The 24031-nt window shown below is 44.1% G+C and overlaps 1 protein-coding gene across 2 annotated transcripts in view; it reads left to right on the top strand.

The window, feature by feature from the left end:
* Window positions 1-18541, top strand: part of KDM5A (lysine demethylase 5A) — a 46073-nt gene extending 27532 nt beyond the window's left edge. The window contains exons 18-28 of one of the 2 annotated variants that reach the window (XM_005530542.3): window positions 1221-1335; window positions 4081-4436; window positions 4993-5131; window positions 5998-6177; window positions 7559-7720; window positions 8727-9278; window positions 10010-10153; window positions 13014-13173; window positions 13689-13909; window positions 15971-16384; window positions 17918-18541. In XM_005530542.3, the coding sequence (XP_005530599.1) occupies window positions 1221-1335; window positions 4081-4436; window positions 4993-5131; window positions 5998-6177; window positions 7559-7720; window positions 8727-9278; window positions 10010-10153; window positions 13014-13173; window positions 13689-13909; window positions 15971-16384; window positions 17918-18130 (2656 nt within the window). In that variant the 3' untranslated portion in view covers window positions 18131-18541. Of the gene's footprint in view, window positions 1-1217; window positions 1336-4080; window positions 4437-4992; window positions 5132-5997; window positions 6178-7558; window positions 7721-8726; window positions 9279-10009; window positions 10154-13013; window positions 13174-13688; window positions 13910-15970; window positions 16385-17917 lie in introns of both variants that reach the window. The other variant, XM_014259336.2, reaches the window with a different exon arrangement.
* Window positions 18542-24031: the final 5490 nt, after the last annotated feature.

Here is a 24031-nt window from a genome sequence, read left to right as displayed (position 1 = left end):
CACATTCACAGAAAGGATAGGGTTATTAAAGCAAATTAAAAACGAGTACTCAAACAGAGCAATTTGGCAGGGTTAATGCAACAATAAACTCACAGTCAAATGTAGCAGAAGAAAATCTGTGCCTTATCCATCTCAGTATGAATAAACCGAAAAAATGGATAATGTGTAGCTGTGAAGTTCTGCCCAATATTCTAATCCTAGATCTTTACCTTCTGCTGGAAGTTGGGAGTTTCCCCAGGCAGGGACAGCTGCACCTTTCTGTGCAGCATCTCGTGCTGTGGCAGTGTGTGGTTGACAAGGGCCAGAGTGGCAGTGGGACACTGCTGAGTGTCCCCTCCCTCAGCTGTGTCCCTTGGAGCCCCTGATCCCTCACTCAGGGGATTCTGGGGGCACAGTCAAAGCCTGCAGGATTCTTTTTTCCCCTCTGAGGTTTAGCTGGTGTGAAATTATATTTGATCATTAATCTAAATTTTACATTTACAGTTTTGTGTAAGTCCATATATGATAGAACTTTTTTCTTTACTATTTCTGTAGTATTGAAATGTAGATTCATTGGCAGGGAAGGGCTCTTCAGTATTTGAAATCTGTCGTGCTTGGGAAGTTGTGCCTGCCAGTGATCTGTACACCAAGTATTTAATACACCAAGTATTTAATTTGTGCAGTGTATCATTTTTAAATCTTTTACTCCGTTCAGTGGGCTTGTTACACTTGGCTCTGAGTGATATTTAATGGAAATGTCTTTGCAGAACCTCTCCCACTGAATATCAGTCCTCTGTTGCAAGGTCAGTTTCAGCAGTTCTCTGGCTACAAGAGAGAAATCACTAAAAATTAAGACTTGTGTTCAGAGCTTGTTGCTGTTACATATCTCAGACTTCTGGTCAGTGCCTGGCATGGCAGCCAACTTCCTGAGCTGCCTAGAGCAGACTTTATGGGCCTATGTTCTTCTATTTGTAGCAAACTCAGTTTGAAACTCACCTGGACAATTGTACCTCTGAAGGGCAGGGTGAATGATCCTGAAGGGACTTAGGGGAATTGTGTTAAATTTTATTTGCAGGATTTTGGAATTCTTGTTTAGTTTGAGTTACGTTTTTCTTTTTGAGTTCTTAGGTGATGAATGTTTTTGGTTGTAACTTCTCAGTAATCTTGATAATTTCTGTCACTGTGGATAAATCCAATCTTATCTCTCACCTAATATTTAATGATGCCCATTTGTACAGCAGAGTGAGCCCAGACAGTGGGAGGACACGGACCAAGCTGACTATGGAGGAGCTTAAAGCATTTGTGCAGCAGCTGTTCAGCTTGCCATGTGTTATCAGCCAGGCCCGACAAGTGAAGGTAAGATTGCATCTGCTCCTCTGATAACGTTGTGCCTCTTTGTTCTGGCTTTGTGGTCGTACTTTTTTTTAAGCAGGTAATTTTGCCTGGTGGACAGGATGAAAAGCTTCTGGTGTAAAACATCTGTGCAGTTTTTCAAGGTGCCTGGTGCCGCAGGTGTTGTCAGATGTGCTGCAGCTAAACAGAGATAAAAGATCGATCCCCTTCCCCTGTCACTGTCCAGGCAGCCCAGTGCCCAATCTCTGAACCACTTACTCTGATTCCATCATCGTTAATGCTCTCTGTAGAGGTGAAGTTTCTGGCTAAACCCCACCCTTTATATGTTTTTGTAGAAATCTCTGGGGGTTACATGGCTGTGCTTTTTCAGGGCAGCAGGAAAGCAGTGCCACGTTGTCAGTTACTCCATAAATACATCTCAGCCTTGCTTTCCAGGCTAGAGCCTTCTTCATCTGTATGCATGGCCTGCATTTCTTGCCCTTCATATATATCTTTGCACCTGTCTGTGAAGGAATCTGGACTAATAAGTAATCCAGATCATACTGATTCCCCTGGCTGCTATTACCATTTATCATTCTGGCACTCTGCATCATAACAAGTATTTTCAGCAGCAGTCTTAATTTGTTTCTCTGTCACTGGTGATGAAATACTAAGCAGTATTTCACCTACTAACCAACTTGTAGAAAACTCCTTAAGAAACATCCCTAATAAAGATTTTTTGCCTAGAGAAATGCTTCCTGAGATGTATATTAATCACTTATTAACCTGCATGCTCAGCTTGTACAGTTTTACAGGTGTTGTATAGTACTAGATAGAGGGCCTAAAATCCTGAACATCACCGTGGCTGCAGCTGCTGCTACATAGCCAAACATACACTTTAAAAATAACTTATGGTTTTTGGGTGGTTTTTTTTGTTTTTTCTTTGTTCTTTTTTTAGAAGGCCTCTTTTTTGTAAGCATTTGTTAGTGATTATATTGTTCATTCATGAGTTTTATATAAACTTTTCCATGATAGTTCAGTGTTGATAAGAAAGACTTTATATTGGAATTTCTTATTGTTTACATAATACTGGCATTTTTTTTCTGAAAACTATTTCCTTCAGAAAACCATGGGGCTCTAGTATGCAGGTTTGCCAGGCTTGTTGATGCTGATCTTTGTCCTAACCAGTTTGCCAGCATCTAATAAAGTGGAAAGTGCTTTCTCATCCTCATATGATGGGATGGTTTTACTTCACTTCTTCCCACATCCAACCTAAAAATACTTACTAATATTTATTAATGAAATTTTATCATCGTCTCTTAGGTAGACATGTAAGATTGTTCTCAGAAGAATTTGTTTTTAATGTATTTTAAACATGTTTCTAATTAAAACATAATTCATAGATGAGGGGGCCGCAGGCATACAATTAACTCTTCACAGTTTCAGATGTATTTTGTCTAATACTTTCTCCCAGCTCGGCCATCTTCCCCCACCCCTCAGCATCAGGAATCTGATTCTAGTTCAAGTACTCTGCCTATGCATGTGCATGTTCTTGAAGCCTCAGCATAATCACTAGTCAATAAATAAATATTATCATTTTACTGATTACAAACTGTAGTCTTTTCGTTTCTGAATGAAGTCAGATAATGATCATTTTTGCCTAAGCACTCACTAGCTTTTAGCATGGCATTTGAATGCAATTATCCATCATAATGAAAAGCACAGTAATTGTCATGTTGGAAGATGAGTATTTTCTAACACAAAAGGCATTGTAATTACTAAACTGTAATAATTTACTGTTGCCACTATGAAGCATTCAGATCAAAATCAAAATCTTTATAATGTAGATCCTAATCTTTCTTATAAATGCCTTCTGATTTCCAGACAGTTGTGAGAAGCAGCATCAGCCATAAAGGGCAGTAAGCTTAAGGAAATGCAGGCTGTGCTGCTGATGGTGCCATCGGCTTGCTGTCAGAAATGCCTGTATTTTTGTGAGAGACTTGGGGCTGAATCAATTGAGTATGCTGGTTGAATGTCCTTGGATGAATCTCCTGCAGAGACTCTTTCCTGCCTGTTTGCTGTCTTTGATTTTTTTTTCATTGCAGTGCCAAAACATGAGGATGAGAACTGCAGCAGTGCAGTTGGATTTCTGTGAAATTGTCTCCTTTAATAAAAGGGTTTTGCATTTTCATTTCTTTCCTTTAGTGCAGTAAAGCCCTGATGCTTATAAGTGGTGGTCCTGCTTTAGGGAACATAACTTTCACACTTCACCATTGTTATTTTCACAACCTGTGGTATTTGTGTTCTCATACATCTCTGGCTTGTTATCTCTCCTCAGCATGTTTTTTTCTGCTTTGTGTCGCTGTCATTTCTGTAATGCCCCTGACACTATTGAAATGATGACTTGTTTGCAGAAGTCCCTTTTCTCCCCACAATTTCAAAACTAACGTTGACTGGGCAGCGCTAAATATTCTGTTTTGTTGGGAGCTGTCATTTGCAGTAGTGCTATTTTAGGTGCAGAGTTTGATGCAACTAATAATATGCCTAGGGTATGAAACATTAGGCCATCAAATAAGTTTAGATGGTCTGTTACTTAATTTCTGTCAGACTTGATGGCTTGTGACAGCTAGCTGGCATTGTGTGTAGAAGCTCAGACTGATGATGTGATGATCACATACAGATTCACAGCTGACTGATCCCTCAGTAGGATTTTCTTTTGGGTTCTGTGGGTGTTCTTTCCTCATTGATTTGTACTGTGTGCTACTTCAGAATCTGCTCGATGATGTGGAAGAATTTCATGAGCGTGCTCAAGAAGCTATGATTGATGAGATCCCAGACTCTTCCAAGCTGCAGGAGTTGATAGACATGGGCTCTGGCCTTTATGTTGAACTTCCAGAACTGCCAAGGTTGAAGCAAGAACTGCAGCAGGCACGGTGGCTGGATGAGGTGAGGTCCACCCTCCTGGATCCCCAGAGAGTCACCCTGGATGTGATGAAGAAGCTGATTGACTCTGGTGTGGGCTTGGCACCACACCACGCTGTAGAAAAAGCCATGGCTGAGCTGCAGGAGCTGCTCACAGTCTCAGAGAGGTGGGAGGAGAAGGCCAAGGTCTGCCTGCAGGCCAGGTGAGTGTTCCTTTCCAAACTGTTCTTAGAGGTCACACACTTTAGTGTTTCTTATCCTCTTTTGCAAAGTGTGGTGAAAAGTTGGGTCCTTGAAGCTGTAGTTGCCTTTCTTATTTTGTTGGTTTTTTGTTTTGTTTTGTTTTTTTACCTCCCAGCAGTTAGATTGCTCAAGAGTTGGATTTGAGATTGATGAATTGCAGAAGTGTTGATTCCCTATCAATGTTGCACAGTGGCAGGAGGCTGAAGCTGTGGGTGTTGCTGCTGCGTTTTGCTATTCATCCCCCTCCACAAAGAGCCCTGGCTATGCCACCAGCACGAGACAGCTTTCTTGCTGTGCAGGGGGTGTGATGCTGTGCCCTTTTGAGCTCGATTGTGCCAAGCCCATCAGCATTCTCACCTCCTGTTATTTGGTAGCCAGTAGCACCCTCCCAGCATAGAGCCATGCTATCCTGCACTGCAGTGCAGTGACCAAGTTGCATCACCAGCCTATCAAATTGATGGCTTTAGATGACTGGCATTTTGAGAGAAGGCTGGAATTGGGTTTTTCTTACTCTAGACCACGCCAAAGTATGATGGCTCTGGAGGGCATCGTGAATGAAGCAAAGAACATCCCTGCTTACCTGCCCAATGTGCTGGCACTGAAAGAAGCCCTGCAGCGGGCTAGAGACTGGACAGCCAAAGTGGAGGCCATTCAGGTAGGGCTTACAGCAGGGACTGCAATCTTCTGCTTGCACTCTTTTATTCAGATGTGTCCTTTATTCCTAGCACCTCTCCTGACAAAGGTGGCCCAAAGAGAAGCCTTGCTGTGACTCTTGAAAGTCCTTACAGAGCTTGTGGACTTGATTTTCTTCTTGTGCATTTGTTTACCCACTGGCTATCCAATTTCTGTTCCCCTTCCATTTATGCATTTCAGAGTGGATGTAAAAGCTAGCAGGTTCATTATGATATGGTATTTGGCTTTGGAACTGTTCAGCATGCTGTCACTGAAAATATTTAGCTGCAGCAGAGGATGCTCTCAGGTTTTCAGTTTTGGATCTGGCTGTGGAAATTCTTTTGGTTTTTTGTTTTCTCCCTAAAGTGTAAGATTTAATGGCACTGGTGGCCAGAATTTTCTGAAAGAGATGAATTAGTTCAGTAACCTTCCCTCCTACTGTGGTCTAACCACATAACTTGATCCAGAGCTCTGTGATAATTCTGGGTGCTGATTGTTGAACTAGAATTGCTTATGTTATACCAGGTACTTGTTGGGAGTTGAAGTGTGAATCCCAATTCAGCCCCTATACAGCTCTTGCTGTTAAACAGACAGCATTTAGATAACTGTCTGGAAATGGAATGTTGTCTTACTCCCTAAGCCAGCTGGCCATGTCTAAATGACTGTTAAAATAAAAGCTGTATGAGAGAATTGTTTAAAGTAACAGTAGGTTGAAACACGGCCCTCCTTTCCTTTCCTTTCTATGGAACTCTATTTTAGGCAGTGACAAAATAGTGTATGGCTTGAAATTAGGCTGGCAGCTGATACAAGGATGGAATTGTTGGCTTAGGAAAATTTCTTTCACCCCAGAATGGGAGCAACTATGCATACCTGGAGCAGCTGGAGAGCTTGTCTGCCAAAGGCCGGCCCATCCCGGTGCGCCTGGACGCCCTGCCCCAGCTGGAGTCGCAGGTGGCCGCAGCTCGGGCCTGGAGGGAGCGCACAGGGAGGACCTTCCTCAAGAAGAATTCCAGCTACAGCCTGCTGCAGGTGGGCAACACGTATTTCCCTGTCAGGAGAGCACACTTCTCTGTCAGAAATGGGCCTCAGCTGTCTGGAGGGAGGAGCTGGTTCAGTTACACCGGATTACAGTTCCTTTTCAGAGTAGAACATAATTTCAGCTGTTCTCAGGTGAAAAGAATGAAAAAGGCAGAAAGTCTGTTTGGTTAGTCCTGCTTTATGTATAGACTATCTAATCTCTTTCTTTTGAAGGAAGAAGAAAAATAAAGCAATTTTTTTGTCATTGAAGAAATATGGGCCTGAAACGGACATAGACCTGTTGATAAATGTTTTCACTTGCCTCACTGTTTAAATGCTAAGAAAACAGATCAGATATTTTATAAACTTGTTTAAGAAAAATTAGTCAGCTACTGTTTATTTCACTTCAGTGGATGTAGTGACTGTCCTTGTTTTAATAAAAATCAATCATGTGTTTGAAGATCTATCATATCTACTTGACAGGCTTCCATTTTCTAAGGAAAACAGTTCCAGCTCCACTGCATTCTCAGAGGCTGTATTTTTCATTCTCTTATTTTGTTAATTCTCTGCAGTTTGTCTTTGCTTCTAGTGGGATGTCCAAATCCAGACAGAATTCTCACTCTGACTTTCCCTAGTGCCATGTGAAGTGCAGTAATTACATCTTGTGTCTCAAAACTGATGTTTAATGTTTTCCAATGGGATTTTCCTTATTGCAACTGCATCACACTAATTTTTGTTCACTTTATGATACACACTAGATGCAGCTTGCTCCTCTTTATTATTCTGCCTAGCTAGTTACTTAATGTGTTCTGGTTTTGTGTTTTCCTAAATGTAGCAATTTGAGCTTTCCTATATTGAATTTAATTTGCTAGATTTTATATTTAAGTATGCATTCCAACTAGTCACGATGACTTAAAGCTTTATTCTTGTTCTTAAAAGTGTTTTTCAGCCTCTCATATTGATATTAAAAGGCTTATAGCATACTTCTAGGAGTTTTTCAGGCACCAAATTGCTGATGTAAATAAGAAATTATTTTGAAGACTTGATTGATAAAGACTCTTGAAGTGAATGTTGAACTGTGGATGTCTAGCTGCATGTAGTATTTTGCTTAGCTGTATGTATGGTAGTGTAATCTGAATAAATTCTGTAATTTAATCAGCAAACACAGTGGCTTTCAGTTTCACCTGCCATGCCACTGGTTGCTGATCACGTTCCAGTTCCATAACTGGGAGACACTTCTGTCCTTACCTGTTTATTCTCTTTTTCCTGGCGTTTTTAGACAGGAATCCAAGGGGTTAGATTTCTGAGTAGTTTTGGTTCCCTGGTGGCACTGTGGCCATTCCTTGGTGGGATGTCCTTGGTCTGACAGGATAAGTTTCCTTGGCAATTGCAGGTTCTGAGCCCACGGACTGACATTGGTGTTTACGGGAGCAGTAAGAACAGGCGGAAGAGGGCAAAGGAGTTGATGGAGAAGGAAAAGGAGAAAGATCTTGACTTGGAATCCCTGAGTGAACTGGAGGATGGGCTGGAGGAGGCCAGGGATGCTGCAGCTGTGGTAAGGAGCAGTGAAATGTGGTATCTCCTGCTGTGTGGGCTTCAGTCATCTCTAATTTGTAGAAGTTCTGGGGAAGAACTGGTGAATGAATTTCACTGGAAAAGATGCCTCATAACATGGTGTTTGACCCAAGAATGTAGTTCAACTTCCATTGCAGTGAAGGTAGAGGGCAGCACAGTTCAGAGTGCAGCTGCTGGTATTTAATACCATTGGGTATGTGTAAGACTTCAGTGCTCTTGGGTTAGTATCTGTGGCTGCTCATCTAATATTAACATTTATTGAAATTATGTTGAAGTCACGAAGTGCAGCTTTGCTCTAACCAGGACCAACACATATTTGGTTAGGTCAGTTTTGCGATCAGCCTGCAAATACTTGGTCATGGGCACTGGGCTGCAGGGAATGTTTTATTTAGTTCCTCTTTTTTGGAGGATATTCATGCTGCTTATCAGAAGAATTCGGTGTCACCTGGCTGCCCTTTCCCTGGGAACAAAGAAAATGTGTGCAGGGTCATTAATATGGCTAGTACACAATCTATTTTACTGCAATATGTTTGGTTATAGTTACCTGAATGGGAACATTAAGGAAGTGCAAGTTGCTGCAGAAGGTTTGTGGTCACTCAGATGGTTCTGAAACGATGCTCAGCTCCATTGTCTTGCTAAAGAGATGAGTGGAAGAGATTCTGAGTTCTCTGGAGTCAGAACCTGTTCTTCTAGGGGGCCTTATGACAGATTTAACTGTGAACTTCAGAAACTTTGTAGATACTGAGAAGGTTATCTGAAGTTTACATAGCATCTCTATCAGAAGGACTCTAGGGAGTAGTGAGCAACTGAGGAGGAGGTGTCTTAGATGAAGTTTTGATTAGATCACATAGTTCCTAAATTTTGGGCCAGTTTTAGATCACTTGGTCTGTTTGGGCTGGCTGTTTTTTCCTTTTCCTGTGTTGCTAATAGAACGAAGTCTCTCTCAGCTGTGAAGGTGATGACGTGTTTGTGTCCTTGCTGGGCAGGTGGCTGTATTCAAGGAGCGGGAGCAGAAGGAAATTGAAGCCATGCATGCTCTCAGGGCAGCCAACCTGGCCAAGATGACCATGGTGGACAGAATCGAAGAGGTCAAGTTCTGTATCTGCCGCAAGACGGCCAGCGGGTTCATGCTGCAGTGCGAGCTGTGCAAGGACTGGTTTCACAGCGGCTGCGTGCCCCTGCCCAAAACCAGCTCCCAGAAGAAGGGCTCCAGCTGGCAGGCCAAGGAGGTGAAGTTCCTGTGTCCCCTGTGCCAGCGCTCGCGCCGGCCGCGGCTGGAGACCATCCTGTCCCTGCTGGTGTCCCTGCAGAAGCTGCCCGTGCGCCTGCCCGAGGGGGAGGCCCTGCAGTGCCTGACAGAGCGAGCCATGAGCTGGCAGGACCGGGCTCGGCAGGCCCTGGCCACCGACGAGCTGTCCTCCGCCTTGGCCAAGCTGTCGGTGCTCAGCCAGCGCATGGTGGAGCAGGCAGCTCGCGAGAAAACAGAGAAAATCATCAGCGCAGAGCTGCAGAAGGCAGCAGCTAACCCCGACCTGCAGGTAGGCGTGGGAACAGCTCGCTGCTCCCTGCGCTTGCCCCAGCTTAGGGTGGCAGGATTTTTCTTGGAGAAGCATGGGGAGAAGGGAGGGCAGTGAACAGCTGAGGATCACACATGGTAGAACTTCTCACCCAGTTCAGTGCTCTGCAGGTTTTGGAACAGCTCTGTTGCTCTGTACTCGCTGTCAGTAGCAACTGCTGAAGGTGCGTGTAACATCAGGTCAGCTCTAACAGCTAGCTACAGGCCTCAAGATGTACAAAACAGTTGCTGCTTTGGTGTCCAAGTTCCATTTTCCTCTTGACAGAATCCAAGGTCTCAGTATTTACATTTCTCGTGGATTGTCACTCCCAGTCATTTGGTGTCTTGTTAGTACATTCCAGCGAGGAATGTAGTCAAGCACTGATAATTCCATAGCTCTTCACCTTGAGAGTGAGGCCAGGTCATGCTGTGGTGAGGAAGCTGTGCTTTATAGCACTGAAGAGCAGTATCTGGCTCTTCCTAGTCACTAGTCATTATTAAAAAACAGGTAATCAGAATCAAATGAAACCTTTTGCTTGGATATTTCCTTATCTTTTTTCTACATCTTGCTACAACTGGTCTCTTTTGTGGTGTCCAGGCAGTTATCCTCAGGCCAAAAGAACCACTATTTTCTTTGTTAATAACTCTTTAGGTTTTTACAGATTTTTCCTGGAGATTTTATTGTTTCACTTCCATGTTCCATTTCTTTTTTAGGGACACTTAACAAGTTTTCAGCAGTCAGCCTTTAACAGAGTGATAGGGAGTGTGTCCTCATCCCCACGGCAGACTTTGGATTATGATGATGAAGAGACAGACTCCGATGAAGACATCAGGGAGACATATGGCTATGACATAAAGGTGAGTAATCCAGAGTGGTTTGTTTGCATGGAATTAATACAGATTACCTGTCTTCTATTAATCCATTTTTATCAGAATATTTATTGCATCTTAAGCTGTCTGTGTATATTCTGCCCTAGGGCCTGTGGCAGAAGAGATATTTCTTGATTTTTATCCGAATGTCCTCATTTTCTGAGCTATTGTGAAGTTTTGCAATGTTTTATGCAAAATTTCCAAAGTCCTGTTTGAATTTCAAAATTCAAATTCTGCCTTTTAGTGCAGAGGAGAAAGATACACTTCCAAAGGCATTTGCATTTCTAACACCCTGGAGGATGAGCATTGTCCTTATGCCCCATTCAGAGATACCACGAGTCATAAATATCTGTATGGAGAGCTCTTGGGAAGTTTTTGCCACAGCAAAAAGATTAGCCTTCAGAAAGTGCTTGCTGTGTAAGAAGTTTCCTGATGCCAGAGCTTTGTTCATGTTTTCATACCTTTCTCTTCATTCAGCCCTTGCATAAAGGAGGTACATGTGTTCCATTTTGGAGTGTGGAATTTTTAGATACAAGATGTCTGCACTGTGTTGTAAAATTAGTGTCTGGATTCGGTACAGCAATTGTAACCACAGTTAAATTTTTGAAAGATTTTATCTAGAGAGGAACTTCCATGGGAAAAGGCAGTTGTAGAGAAAACCATGTGTTTTCAAGGTATTGAAATGTCCTTTGGAAATACGTAGAGACAAAGGCAATGCCAGTTTCTTCTTGAGCAGTGTTTTCTTTTTAGTGATAATGTCGCCTCTGCATTAAAAGGTGCTGTCCTAAGAGACATGTAAATTCTTCTAAGGCAGATATTCTGATTTATAGAGGGGCAGCACATTCTCCAGGTATGATTTTCCGTAATCTGTTTTTAAGTGTTTTGTTTCCCAGCAGCCTGATGCAAATACACAGATTTGTCTTACAGGTCCTGTGAAATGCCAAGAGTACATGGCTGTTGGGTGCTACAGCTTTTAATTCATTTAGTTTTATATCTAAAAGTAAGTCCCAAAACTGTTTTTTGCATCAGGTGTCTTAATAAGGCATTTCTGAAGGATGTGGCATTTTCTGAGGCTGTGATAAAACATATGTCAAGAAAGATGGCATATGCTTGCCAGGAGCTCAGGGTTTTGCAGGAGCATAATTTAATTTGTTTGATGATTCTGTTGTCATCATTTAAAGATCTTATTTCCCCCTTTTGATTTGGATGTTCATCTGATGTAATTGTAGAAACCTAAAAGTAAAAACCTGTTTAAGCAAAGCTGTTAGAGACCAGAAATACGTTCTGTTAGGTCAACTAATGCAATTGGAATAGAAGACAAATTTTCAGGCAACCATAATCAAATTCTTCAGGTATAAGCTAGGAGAAGCAAGATTTAAAAAAAAAAAAACAACCAAAAAAAACCCCAAACAAACCCAAAGTTGTTCAGAATTCAATTATTCTTATACTGTTGACTTTCAAGTGTCGGCTGTCTTCAGTTTTTGGTACAGAGACATGTTTGAGTGTGTTTAAAAAAAGATACAGATCATTATGCATCTTGTATGAATTTGCTCTTGTTGTGGACCCTGTAGGAATAATCCTCAATTCCTCAGGGTTCATAGACTGTATTTTGAAAACCACAGTCTCTGGTTTCTCAAGAGCTCAGTTGTTACAGAAGTAGATACGAAAATGTAATCTGTTTGATTATGTTATATGTCTCTTAATTAAAGCATGGCTCTTGCCAGTAATCTGCATTTAGGAGTGCAATAGCTAGATTTTTTGGAGGATTTGTTTCAAGCAGACACATTCATTGGTCAAATCACCTATAATTTGTTTTTTGTCTTGTATTTTTTCTCATTTCTTTGCACCGGGTATTGCCTGTGGCCACTAATGATGATTTTTTTAAAAATCAATTTACATGTTAGCCCTGAACTTCCTTTAATGTAGTACAATAAAATACCTGTAACAGGATATTGTTCAAGATATAAACTCTTTACAGTGTAGGGAGAAATACCTTCCTCTTTCTGAGTGTGTTTATTCTGCCTTTTCATCTGGGATATTTCATTTTGGATTTCCCACTGGCAGTTCTGTACGGAAATCATTCATTTGTGTATCACTTTCTTTGAAATGTGCAACTGAAGGCCACAGAGAGAGAGAGAGAGAGAGAGAGAGAGAGAGAGAGAGATTGTCATTTCATGACATAAAAAGAGAGTTTAAGAATGGTGGTGTCTTGCCCAGAACCTTATGCTGTTCAGTGTCTCACTCAACACACTGAGCTGAGCACAAGCCAGTGCCATCGTCACTCTGCTCATGGGAATAGTCACAACAGCCCTCTTTCAGTGTTTGGTCCCAGCTTAAACTGATTTAACACTACCATAAATGCACTGATCCCAGGGCAGTGTTTGATTGTCATTATATTGATATTTGCTGCTGGGCTGGAATGCCCTCTTTTTTCTTTCTGTAGTCACTGTAATTTACTCAGCATTCCCCCGCTTTACTGAAGATACAAGGCTTTATGGGCTCACAGTCAGACTTTTCAAGCAAAATAATAAATTATGTAGGCTAAGAGAAAGCCTCTTTTCATCATGTTGACTTCTGAAGACCATTCTTAAGGGACTGCTGAGCGAGGAAACTTGGCAAGTGTTTTTCATGCACTAGCTGTAAATATACTGACCTGTCTCCATAATTCCTCTATTCATCCACCATTTAAGCAGGGATAGAATTTTTACCTTTGGTCTTGGTATCTCTGATGGAGTGCTTTGGAGAAGGGCTTTAGGAGCAGCAGACTGCTCAGTCTTCAGTAGAATTTACTTTGAAGTAGGTATTTGCTGAATTCAGATGTTGCATGTTTGCTGTGGGTCTTTTTCAGGACAATGCCAGTGTGAAGTCTTCCAGCAGCCTGGAGCCCAATTTATTTTGTGATGAGGAAATCCCCATTAAATCAGAGGAGGTGGTGACACACATGTGGACTGCTCCCTCATTCTGTGCTGAGCACGCCTATTCCTCTGCTTCTAAAAGCTGCTCTCAAGGTATTTGCTTTTGTATACATTGAGGTAAAATTAAGTAGATAACAGGGATGGGCAGTCAGTGAGGTGTGGAACTGCTAACTGCTCTGTTGTTCATTCTGGTTGTGCAGGATGTACTGTCTGGAGGAAGGTACAGCAGAGTTACATTGCAGTTCATTTCCTGATATTTGATACATAAACCTGTGACAATGTGTTCTGGTTGTTACTGTTTCCCATCTTAAAATGTTGTAAAAAATACCTATTTTCTTTCGGTTTTGATCTCTTCCTTTTATCTTTGTGGCTTTGCCTGGGGGTGGTTTAGATTAGGTATTGGGGAAGATTTCTTCACTGCAAGAGTGATCAGGCATTGGAACAGGCTGCCTGGGAAAGTGGTGGACTCACTGTCCCTGGAAGTGTTCAAAAGATGTGTGGGTGTGGCACCTGGGGACATGGTTTAGTGGTAGGCTTGGCACAGATTTGATAATCTCAGAGGTCTTTTCCAGCCTTAATGATTCTGTGTCCTGGCTCCTGTCTGAAAGCTTCTAGCACTCCAAGGAAGCAGCCTCGGAAGAGCCCGCTGGTGCCTCGCAGTTTGGAGCCCCCTGTGTTGGAGCTGTCACCTGGAGCAAAAGCTCAGCTGGAAGATCTGATGATGGTTGGAGATCTCCTGGAGGTATCCCTGGATGAAACTCAGCACATCTGGAGGATTTTGCAGGCCACTCATCCACCCTCTGAGGACAGGTTTCTTCATGTCATGGAGGTAGGGAACTTGAAGAAATATTCTGGAGTGGAACAAAAATCCCACCACATTCTGTTGGTGGATTTATATAAACATGATCTGGAATAGTTGAGTGCTCAGTTGCTTGTCATGTTTGGATTTTATCTGGAGAGAGTAGTAGATTACAGAAAATAACAGAATAAGTGATCCAGAAATTCAGTTCTCGATCACTCGTGCTAACCATATTTAGAACAGTTTTCTCAAGTAGTTCCATGTGTAAACCTTATTTTAGAGCATAACAGGTTAAGGGAGAAAACACTCTTCTTGATTATGTCTGGAAGCAGAGCTAATCTGCAAAACAGTTACAAGAAGCATTTAGGAAGATGAAAAGTTACACTTAGTTTATGTAACATGATACTTTTATGTTACTGAACTTTGTTACTGGGGAAAACATGTTTTGAAAATGAAGACAGTAATATTCCTGTTCTTCCTCAGAATAACGTAGACATAGCAAATGTTTTATTGGTGTACTGTGAAGATGTCCTGCTTGCTTTGCCCAGCTGCCAGCATCAGGCAGGTTTATCTGCTGATTCTGAGGTCTAGCCAAAATCACTGAGCTCCATTGATGCAGAGGGCCAGGGAAGGTGCTGGAAGAGCAGGTCAGCTGCTGGGTTGAAGAGCTTGAGTGGAACCCATTTTTTATCATCTGTCAGCTGCAGTTAGGGCTCAGTTTGAGCGTGTGGGTTTTACGATGGCTTGTTGGGTTTCTGAGCTGCACAGGAAGAACATAAGGTGATGGTTCTTTCTTGGCTTTTTGGTGGTGTACAGTCATGCAGGATGGAAGGCTGCATGCTGTGAGCAGCGAGGTTGGGTGAGCTCTGTGCCATCCATGCACAATGGATGAGTTAAAGTGTAAAGCTGCATCAGTGTGGAGTGTAGAACTGCCCCTGCCTCCCAGCTACTGAAAGGTGCTTCACCACCTTCCAGCCCAAGTACTACGTAAGCTTAATGTTCTTTTGATGTAATGGTGTTGGCAGGGAGTTGGTTGAAGAACAGTTTGGATGCCAGCAAATAACAATTTATAAATAATATGCCAGACTGTTATATTTATAGATAAGCAAAGCTTTTTTCCAGGGGAGTGGGGTGAGGAGTGTAGAGTGTGTGTGCATTACAACGTTTTCTGGTTAACCTTTCTGAATGCTTGCTTGACCAGAACTGCTCATTTTGAATTGAATATATTCCATGGCTGTTTACATACAAAATAAGTAGCCTTCTGTGAAATAATCTTGAGAGGATTTGGTTTTGGGTGGAGTAGCTATATTCAGTAATGTACAGTAAACAGTCTCTACTGGCTTATAGAATGTTCTTAATCTATTAATAATTAAGGTTAAAGTATATAGCTGCATTGACTGAAATCCAGTCAGTCCTGTTTGTACAAAGGACTACACAAGTGAATCTTTCAGTTGTGAGTGGGACTTGTCACTGTGAATGCTACCTGCAGGGACAGAGCTGGCCAGTTTTAGGCCCCACTTGTGACCTGAATCTGTTATTCAGGAGCTCTCGATGGCGCCAGGATATTTACAATGCCTGCCACTTTGGAAGCCCTTCAAATAACGGATGTTGCTTTCTCTCCTTGCTTGAGTTGATGATACATTTTAAGAGTTCACCAATTACTCTTCCTTAATCTCCAAAACAGCAGTTGCTTTCTCTCAAAAATAATTACAGGCAAGACTGACCTCGGATGAAAAATAAGCAAGAGCATCTAACAAATTACTAATCTTCTCAACTTCTATTAAAAAAACAATGTGAGAAGAGATTTGTAATTATTGCTCACTTTGCCTTCATACCCTTGCTAATAATTTACTTTTTCCACGGAGTGTTTTTGGGTGATTGTACTTTGACGCAGTTGATAACACTTAGGAATTTTTTATAGTATGGTGGAAATGAAGTTAAGTGGGGTTTTTTTGTTTAGAATTTGTAACAGTATGTTGTTGGCTAGATTTCTTCATGTCATATCAGGTCAAGGTAGAGGTAAGTGCATTTCTCAGACCTCAGGTTTGCAGGAAATTCGTATTTGAGTAAAATATTTCTTTTTCTATGAAGGATGACAGCATGGATGAAAAACCACTGAAAATGAGAGGGAGGGACTCTTCTGAGAGGAAGCGGAAACGAAAACTGGAGAGAGCAGAGCAGTTCTTTGGAGACATGAAGCAGAAATCTAAAGAGCTGAAAAAGCTGGAAAAACCCAAGAAGAAGAAGCTGAAACTCACCATGGACAAGACAAAAGAGCTGAACAAGCTGGCAAAGAAACTGGCTAAGGAGGAGGAGCGGAAGAAGAAGCAGCGAGAGAAGGCAGTTGTGGCAAAGGTAGAACTGGCAAAGGAGAGCACAGAGAAAAAAAGAGAGAAGAAGGTTCTGGATATTCCTTCCAAGTATGACTGGTCAGGAGCAGAGGAGTCGGATGATGAGAACGCTGTGTGTGCTGCTCAGAACTGCCAAAGGCCCTGCAAGGACAAAGTGAGTTTCCCCTTGGTTCTGGCACCGGCAGTTCCGTGCTCAGTCAGAGCCCCTGTGCCAGGTGACAGCATGAGAAACCAAAGTGGTGTGGTTAGAAAGGAGAGAGGACTGAGTAGTACTTGGGTAGGTACATTTAGCAGATTAAACTGTAGAACTTCCACATTCTCTTAGGTACTCAAAACAGAAGATGGAAAATCAGAATCTGGGAAAAGGTACTCGGTTTTGGTTGGGAAGTTTTAACTCCTTCAAGCTGTGTAATTTTTTGTTGAGTATGTGCAACATGCACTGGCTGAGCCAAAGGATTAATTCTTTGACTCAGAAAGAAATGTTCCTGGCTTTGCTGTGGTCCTGACCACTGGTACTGAGTGTCCTCCCACACGTTAGGAACATGTGTAATGTTCTTAGAAGAAGTAGATTTTCTCTATTTCTTGCATGTACTCTGTGAAAAGTGATGCTGCAAGCTGAGTGATCTTCAGAATTCAGTGGTTCATTTTGCTTGTTGGAGATAAATAATCAATTCTTTTAGACCTGATGGGATTATTAGAAATGAAACTTGATCTGCCTCTCTCTGTGGTACTGCCTGTCATGATTGTCAGCTTTTAACACAGACTGATGAACAAAAATATTTTCAGAATGTGTTTTCTGTACACATCTGTACTTTTGCACTTTGAGCAGGTGAATGCCACACTTGTCAAAAACTGGCAAGTACAGGAATGTAATGACTGAAGCTGCAGCTGTTGATGTCCATTACCAATCACTTTGGAAAATTTGTCCAGGAGTCGTTGGCTACAAACTAAAATAAAATCTGTTATGGTGATAATGTTACTTCATTTTATATAGGTGGCCACTACTGTTGTTTTTCTGATACAGTTTTACATTCCCCTGTAAATGGAAAGCAGAACTACAATATTAACAAATTTTATAGCTGTACCAGTGGATGCCATTAAAATGGAGAATCCGTGTTTCTTATCCTGCAAATCTGAATTTCTGCCCACTGACTCCAATTAACTTTTATTCAAAGAATTACAGGAATCAAATAATTCATTTTTTTCCTTCCTACATTCCAGCTCATTTTTTTGTCTTTTCCAAATTGTCCCACAGCGAGTTCAGCTCAAAGTTTGTATTGTAGCATGAATGTTCTGAGCCTTAGGACTTAGATTTACAAAAGCCACTGTTTGATAATGCAGTCTAAGAGGGTGTGTTTGGAGACTCTCATCTGTCCTGAAATAACCATCCTTGAGCACTTTAAATGTGTTTTAGCACACCTCATTTCATTTGTGGAGAGCTGAGTCATCTTCCTCAGGAGCAGTAGAGAGTTTTTGTATCGTTGCAGTGTAAGAGGGGCAAGGTTTGTTGGAAGTTTTTATAAACTGAAGTAGCTTTTTTAAACAAGCTCTATTGGGGCATTAATTTTTGCCCCAGAGCTTTTGTATTCTTGGTAGCTGAGGTGTGTTTAAGAGGAGGTGTTTCTCTGTTTGTGTCTGTCTGTCCTCCCCTGTAACAGGCTGAGTGTTGCTGATTGCTCTCTTGCAGGTGGACTGGGTGCAGTGTGACGGGGGCTGCGATGAGTGGTTCCACCAGGTGTGTGTCGGGGTCTCCCCAGAGATGGCTGAGAATGAGGATTACATCTGTATAAACTGTGCAAAGAAACCCCTGCAGGGACCCAGCAGCCCTGCCCACGCCCCACCTCCTCCCTTCTTGTTGAGCTACAAACTACCAATGGAAGATCTCAAGGAGGCGAGTTAGCAGCTGCTCGATGCCCTGAACTTGTGGGGAAATGGACCACTGGAACCCTTCAGGAGGAGAGGGTTTGAAGCTGATGTAGCCCCTGAGCTTCTCTTGCCAGGACGGACAGATGTGCAGCGGAGTTGGCCCGTTCCTTACAGCTGGCTTCCTTGGGACAGCGGGAGCGCCTCTGGCACACAGACACTGCCTGCTCTGGCACACAGACACTGCCTGCTCTGGCACACAGACACTGCCTGCTCTGGCACACAGACACTGCCTGCTCTGGCACACAGACACTGCCTGCTCTGGCACACAGACACCCCCTGCTCTGGCACACAGACACCCCCTGCTCTGGCACACAGACACTGCCTGCTCTGGCACACAGACACTGCCTGCTCTGGCACACAGACACCCCCTGCTCTGGCACACAGACACCCCCTGCCCCGGCACACAGACACCCCCTCCCCTGGCACACAGACACCCCCTGCTCTGGCACACAGACACACCCCTGCGCTGGCACACAGCCCCCCCCTGCCCTGGCACACAGACACCGCCTGCTCTGGCACACAGACACCCCCTGCCCTGGCACACAGACACCCCCTGCTCTGGCACACAGACACCCCCTGCCCTGGCACACAGACACTGCCTGCTCTGGCACACAGACACTGCCTGCTCTGGCACACAGACACTGCCTGCTCTGGCACACAGACACCCCCTGCTCTGGCACACAGACACCCCCTGCTCTGGCACACAGACACCCCCTGCTCTGGCACACAGACACCGCCTGCTCTGGCACACAGACACCCCCTGCTCTGGCACACAGACACCCCCTGCTCTGGCACACAGACACCCCCTGCTCTGGCACACAGACACCCCCTGCTCTGGCACACAGACACCCCCTGCTCTGGCACACAGACACCCCCTGCTCTGGCACACAGACACTGCCTGCTCTGGCACACAGACACCCCCTGCTCTGGCACACAGACACTGCCTGCTCTGGCACACAGACACCCCCTGCTCTGGCACACAGACACCCCCTGCTCTGGCACACAGACACCCCCTGCTCTGGCACACAGACACCCCCTGCCCTGGCACACAGACACCCCCTGCTCTGGCACACAGACACTGCCTGCTCTGGCACACAGACACCCCCTGCCCTGGCACACAGACACTGCCTGCTCTGGCACACAGACACCCCCTGCTCTGGCACACAGACACCCCCTGCTCTGGCACACAGACACCCCCTGCTCTGGCAGCTCCCCCTGCCCTGGCACACAGACACCCCCTGCCCTGGCACACAGACACCGCCTGCTCTGGCACACAGACACCCCCTGCCCTGGCACACAGACACCCCCTGCTCTGGCACACAGACACCCCCTGCTCTGGCAGCTCCCCCTGCCCTGGCAGCTCCCCCTGCCCTGGCTCCTGCTGCGCGCTCCAGCCAGCTCCAGCGCTCTGACACTAGTGAGTGCGGACACCTGCGGCCGTGGCTGTGGCTCTCCAGGACTGAGCAGACCCGAGGCTGTTAGATTGGGCACCTCAGGGTGTTAGCAGTACACGCTGCCAGTGGAGCTGGCCTGGAACTGCTGGGCACAGGCTGCAGCTCTCACACCTACCAAGTTGCCCTGAGGAGGGGACCTGGCAATCTGTCTTTGGCCTCGCCGTGCCAGCCCAGTGTGTAGAGCAGTGTCTTGGGAGAACGAAATTGCCTCCGTATCCAGGCAGCTAACACTACACTGTAAGGGTGGGAGCAAGTGGATGAATTTATTTTAATTTCTCTTTTGTAGCTAAAGGGCAGAGGAGCTCATAATCTCAGAAATCAGCAAAGGTTCTCTTTACCAAAAAAAGAAACCCAACTCTACTCCACTAGGCAAAATTCTTTTCCTCAGTGGGAAACAACCGATCTTCCTGTCCTGAGGAGGGCCAGAAAGAAACATTGATAATGTTTAGCTAGACCAGAACTTGGGAAGAGCAGAGTGCTTCCCTTTCCACAGGGATGCTCTCTCCTGTTCTAAGCTTTGCTTAGAGTTCTGCACTCCTGCACGTTCCAGTTGCGTGGCGCAGGATGGAGCTGGCAAGGAGGTACAGCGCCCAGGGCACGGCTTCTGACATCTGTGCCCAGGGATGGGGAGGAAAGAAGACAGCCCACTTACCTCAGAGGTCACACTGACATGTGCTTCTGTGAAAAGTTTCACTCACAACTCTTTCCAGTATCACCAGGCTACGGGCATGGCCTCCTGTGATACCAGCAAGCAGTCTGCAGATACTGTTCACAGTGCAAACCCCTCCCTGCTGGCTTGGCTGGATGTGTTCCAGCCTACATCAGCAACAGTTCTTGTCTGAAGTTGCCCCTGGCTTTGCCAGAGGACCAGAGGGCTTGGGGTCATCCTGGGTGACAGTTGTTTTAGTAAATCCATTTTTAAAGAAGGACTTGTTTTTACTTTTTTCTAAATGTCTCAGACTACTGACTTGTTCTATAAATAGATTATTTTTCTTTGATTTTTTTATACTTACCACTGTTAACCAGCAGCACAGACAGAGGTTCACAAAGCAAAAACCTGCCCGTGGGCTTGGGTTTTTTTACTCCATTCCTTCCTTGTAGTACAAGGAATTAGCAGTTACCTTCCCCATTCTAGCTTGACCAGCTGCCTGTGTTTAAATAGGTAAATACATTTCATGTGCTACCTTTGTGTTTGGGTTTGTTCCTATTAGTGGGGCATCTGGGCCTTAATGACTCCAGTGGATGCTGGCCTGGTGTATGTGAATGTCTGAAGTCAGCCCCTGGGCTGTCTTGTCCCCCTCTCCACTCGCTCCCTATTGTGTTTCCATTCTTCTGCAGTTCTAGGAGTGTTGTAAGTAGTGTCCAGTCTTACTAGGAGCTGGATTGGGATTTAAAGAAATATTGACAAAAACAAAAGTGTGCTGTCTTGACTGTTCTGTGTCCCTTCTCTTGTTCTCTGATATTTGGAAGTTTATTTATCTGGCAGAATTATCCATCCAAAAAAAACCCAACAAACCAGCTCAGCTCAGGTAGACAGAACTTTATTGTTTTCTTCTATGTGTGCCTGCTACCTGGGAAGAGGAAAATGTGCAAAAGAAAAAGAAATAAGATGGAGGGCAGAAGATCCAGAGTCTTGGGAGCTTTGAGTGCAAATTGGACACAGACTTCTAATTCCTGCTCCTAAAAGACTTAATGTGGTGTTAAAAGCAAAAGCAAGCTGTGGTTAAGCATGTGGCTGAACGGGCACCCTAGCAAATTTAAGAATATTATTTGTTTACTTATTTATGAAGGAGTCTATGCTTTAGATAGACATACCCTCTTTTTGCCTCCAGTTACTTTTTTTTCCCTTCTCAATGTACACTTAGTTTTGATAAACTGATTTAAACAGTTGTTACTTTTCCTTCGAGCTTTAACCGATGGTACTACATAAATGTTTCCCTATATGGAGTGGATAAACTATCTGTCACAGATGTTTAATCGTTCCAGAAGTAGACTAGTACAAGATTTCTTAAAGAATCCCAGTGTTCTGTATTCTTTCCTGACTCCTAGAGTTTGTGACACAACAGGGAGAACACGGTTAGCATCTCCTGTTAGCCCGAGCATCTCCTCGTAAGCGTTCCTGCGTTCTGTGTCGCGATGAAGTCGTTGTGTGTGATTGCCATCAACTGGAAAAGAGACCTTGGAGTAAGCCTGCACTGCATGTTCCTGTTTCTCTGCCATGAAGGTGTGCTGGAGAGTGTTGCCAGTAGCTCTTGTTACAGCGAGATGGAAACAAACAGCTCCACAACGCAAGCGTGCTCGTTCTGCTTGTAACGAGCACAGGAGAGAGCAAACAACGGAAAGAAGTGTACGAGTCATATGCAAAAGTCACGTTTTCAGTAGCTGTTTTTCATGTAGCCACATGGAGAGCCTCTGTTCCACTCTTGGGAGGAGGTTGCCACACTTTTCTGGTCACAGATGTCTCGTCTGCTTTTGGATAAGGTGTTCATAAACTGAAGACCATTATTAGCTTTACATCTTATTGTTTTAAGCTTGTTTTTTTAAGAGCGTAATTCCTATCAAAGGATTGCTGATAGTATGAACTTATGAATAAATGTTAACTTTTGGAAAAACCTGTAGTTAGTGGTTGAAAAACCCGAAGCTACAGCTGTGGTATTGTCTCCAGATCCTGGGGGTTTGAATTTTTATACAAGCACTTGCAGAGAAGCCAAAGCCAAGATAGAAATGTTCTTACAGGTCTGCTGCAGCTGTGGGAAAACTCTCTCATGCTTTGGGGACACAATCTCAGTACACAAAAAATATTAGCTCTTGTATCTAGAAAGGTACATGTCTTAATGCTGTAGTCTACAAAGGCTACTTGCCACTGCTGGTGATATTTCTTTTCACGTGTCTGACACAAAAGGTCAAAGAAATTGCCTGAGCTGCTGTGAGGAGCCGAAAATGGCCAGGGCTTGAGTTGTACAGCTTGTACAAACCAACTGTTTCCAGGTTTGTCTTGTAAAAAACAGGGCCTGGAATTTGGCAGCTTTGCTGGCAGAGAGAGAAATGTCACTGCTGACCTTCAGTACCATCACCTTTAGGATTCAAGCTTTTGTCAGATCTGTAGCTGAATGCTTGAGCAGCCTGGGCCATTGGTAATGAAGACTTAAGAGGTAATATTGTTCTTCTGGGAATTGCCTGAAGGGATTGGGACACAGTCACACACCATGACAGGCACTTACATTGTCTGTTACATCAGCCACGCTGAGAAACTCACATTGATCTGTTCAGGTTTTAAACTCACAGTAATTGAGGTTGGGGGTACTTCTGGAGGTCATCTGGGTCAATCTCCTGACCAGAGCAGTGCCAACTTTAAAAAGCAGGTGAAATTTTTCAGGGCTGTGTCCAGTAAAACGTTCAGTATTTCCAGGAATCAGCATTCAGTGACTTCTCTGATTTCCCATTTGGTTTTGTAGCATCTTCAGTACAAAATTCACTTGCTGTAATGTGCCCATTGCCAGAGTCTGGCTCCGTCTTTTCTCCAGCCATCCACAGGGTAGTGGGAGCCTGCAGGTGCTGCAGCTGAACAAACCCAGCTCAGCCTCCCCTGAGCCATGGCATCGGCTGCAGCCCTCTGGCAGTCGTGCTGCTCCTTGCTGCAGGTTGCCAGGTGCTGAGGAGCCCCAAACTGGGAGTGTTACTCCAGGTACAGCTTCAACGTGTTGGATGCATGGGGGAAAGAACTTCTTTAAGCTGCTGCTCACAGCTGTGCTGTGCACCTCCCACAGGGCTGGCCTGCACGGCTGCAGGCACTGCTGGCTCCTTTGCACTCTGTTAGCCCCAGCTCTTCTGGTTTATGATTTCTCAGATGTAGGACTTTAAACTTTCCATCAGCCACTTGAGCCAGGAAAGATCCAGCTGAATGGGAGTTCCCTCCTCCCGTGTTTCGGGCTCTGCTGCTCCTGTCCTCTGCCAGCATTGTTTGATGTTATCTGACCGTGTTCTGTGCCACTACCCAGGTGGGCAGGAAAAAACACCTTGCAGCTTTCCATCTCCAGGATTTCAAACCGGTGACTGCTGAAGCCCGAGCACAGAAATCCATCCCGTTTTTCACTGCCACTCTAGGTTGTCCATCCACTCCCTAAGTGTGTTTCTGCTGCCAGTCAACACCCACTGCTCTCCCCTTGCCCATGGAGTTAATCACAGAAGGAAACCAGATTGGGCTAAGATTACAGTCCATCCAGAAAGTGATCTTCCTGTTTTTCCTAGGAAATAATATATTCAATATTATAATTAATAAATATAATAATATATAATAACAGGATATAATTTAATATAAACTTTCCCAGGGTTTGAATGTTTTCCTAGGGGTGGAAGAAGTTTCTTCGTATCATTCCTGGAATAACTTAAACCTGCAGTAAGAAGCTGGGTGCTGTGGTGTG

The sequence above is a fragment of the Pseudopodoces humilis genome, chromosome 5, assembly GCF_049639895.1.
Source record: "Pseudopodoces humilis isolate 2021_Gansu_Grassland_sample_001 chromosome 5, ASM4963989v1, whole genome shotgun sequence".
NCBI lineage: Eukaryota > Metazoa > Chordata > Aves > Passeriformes > Paridae > Pseudopodoces > Pseudopodoces humilis.
Note: the sequence above shows the minus strand (reverse complement) of the source record. Positions and strands in the feature narration are given on the sequence as shown.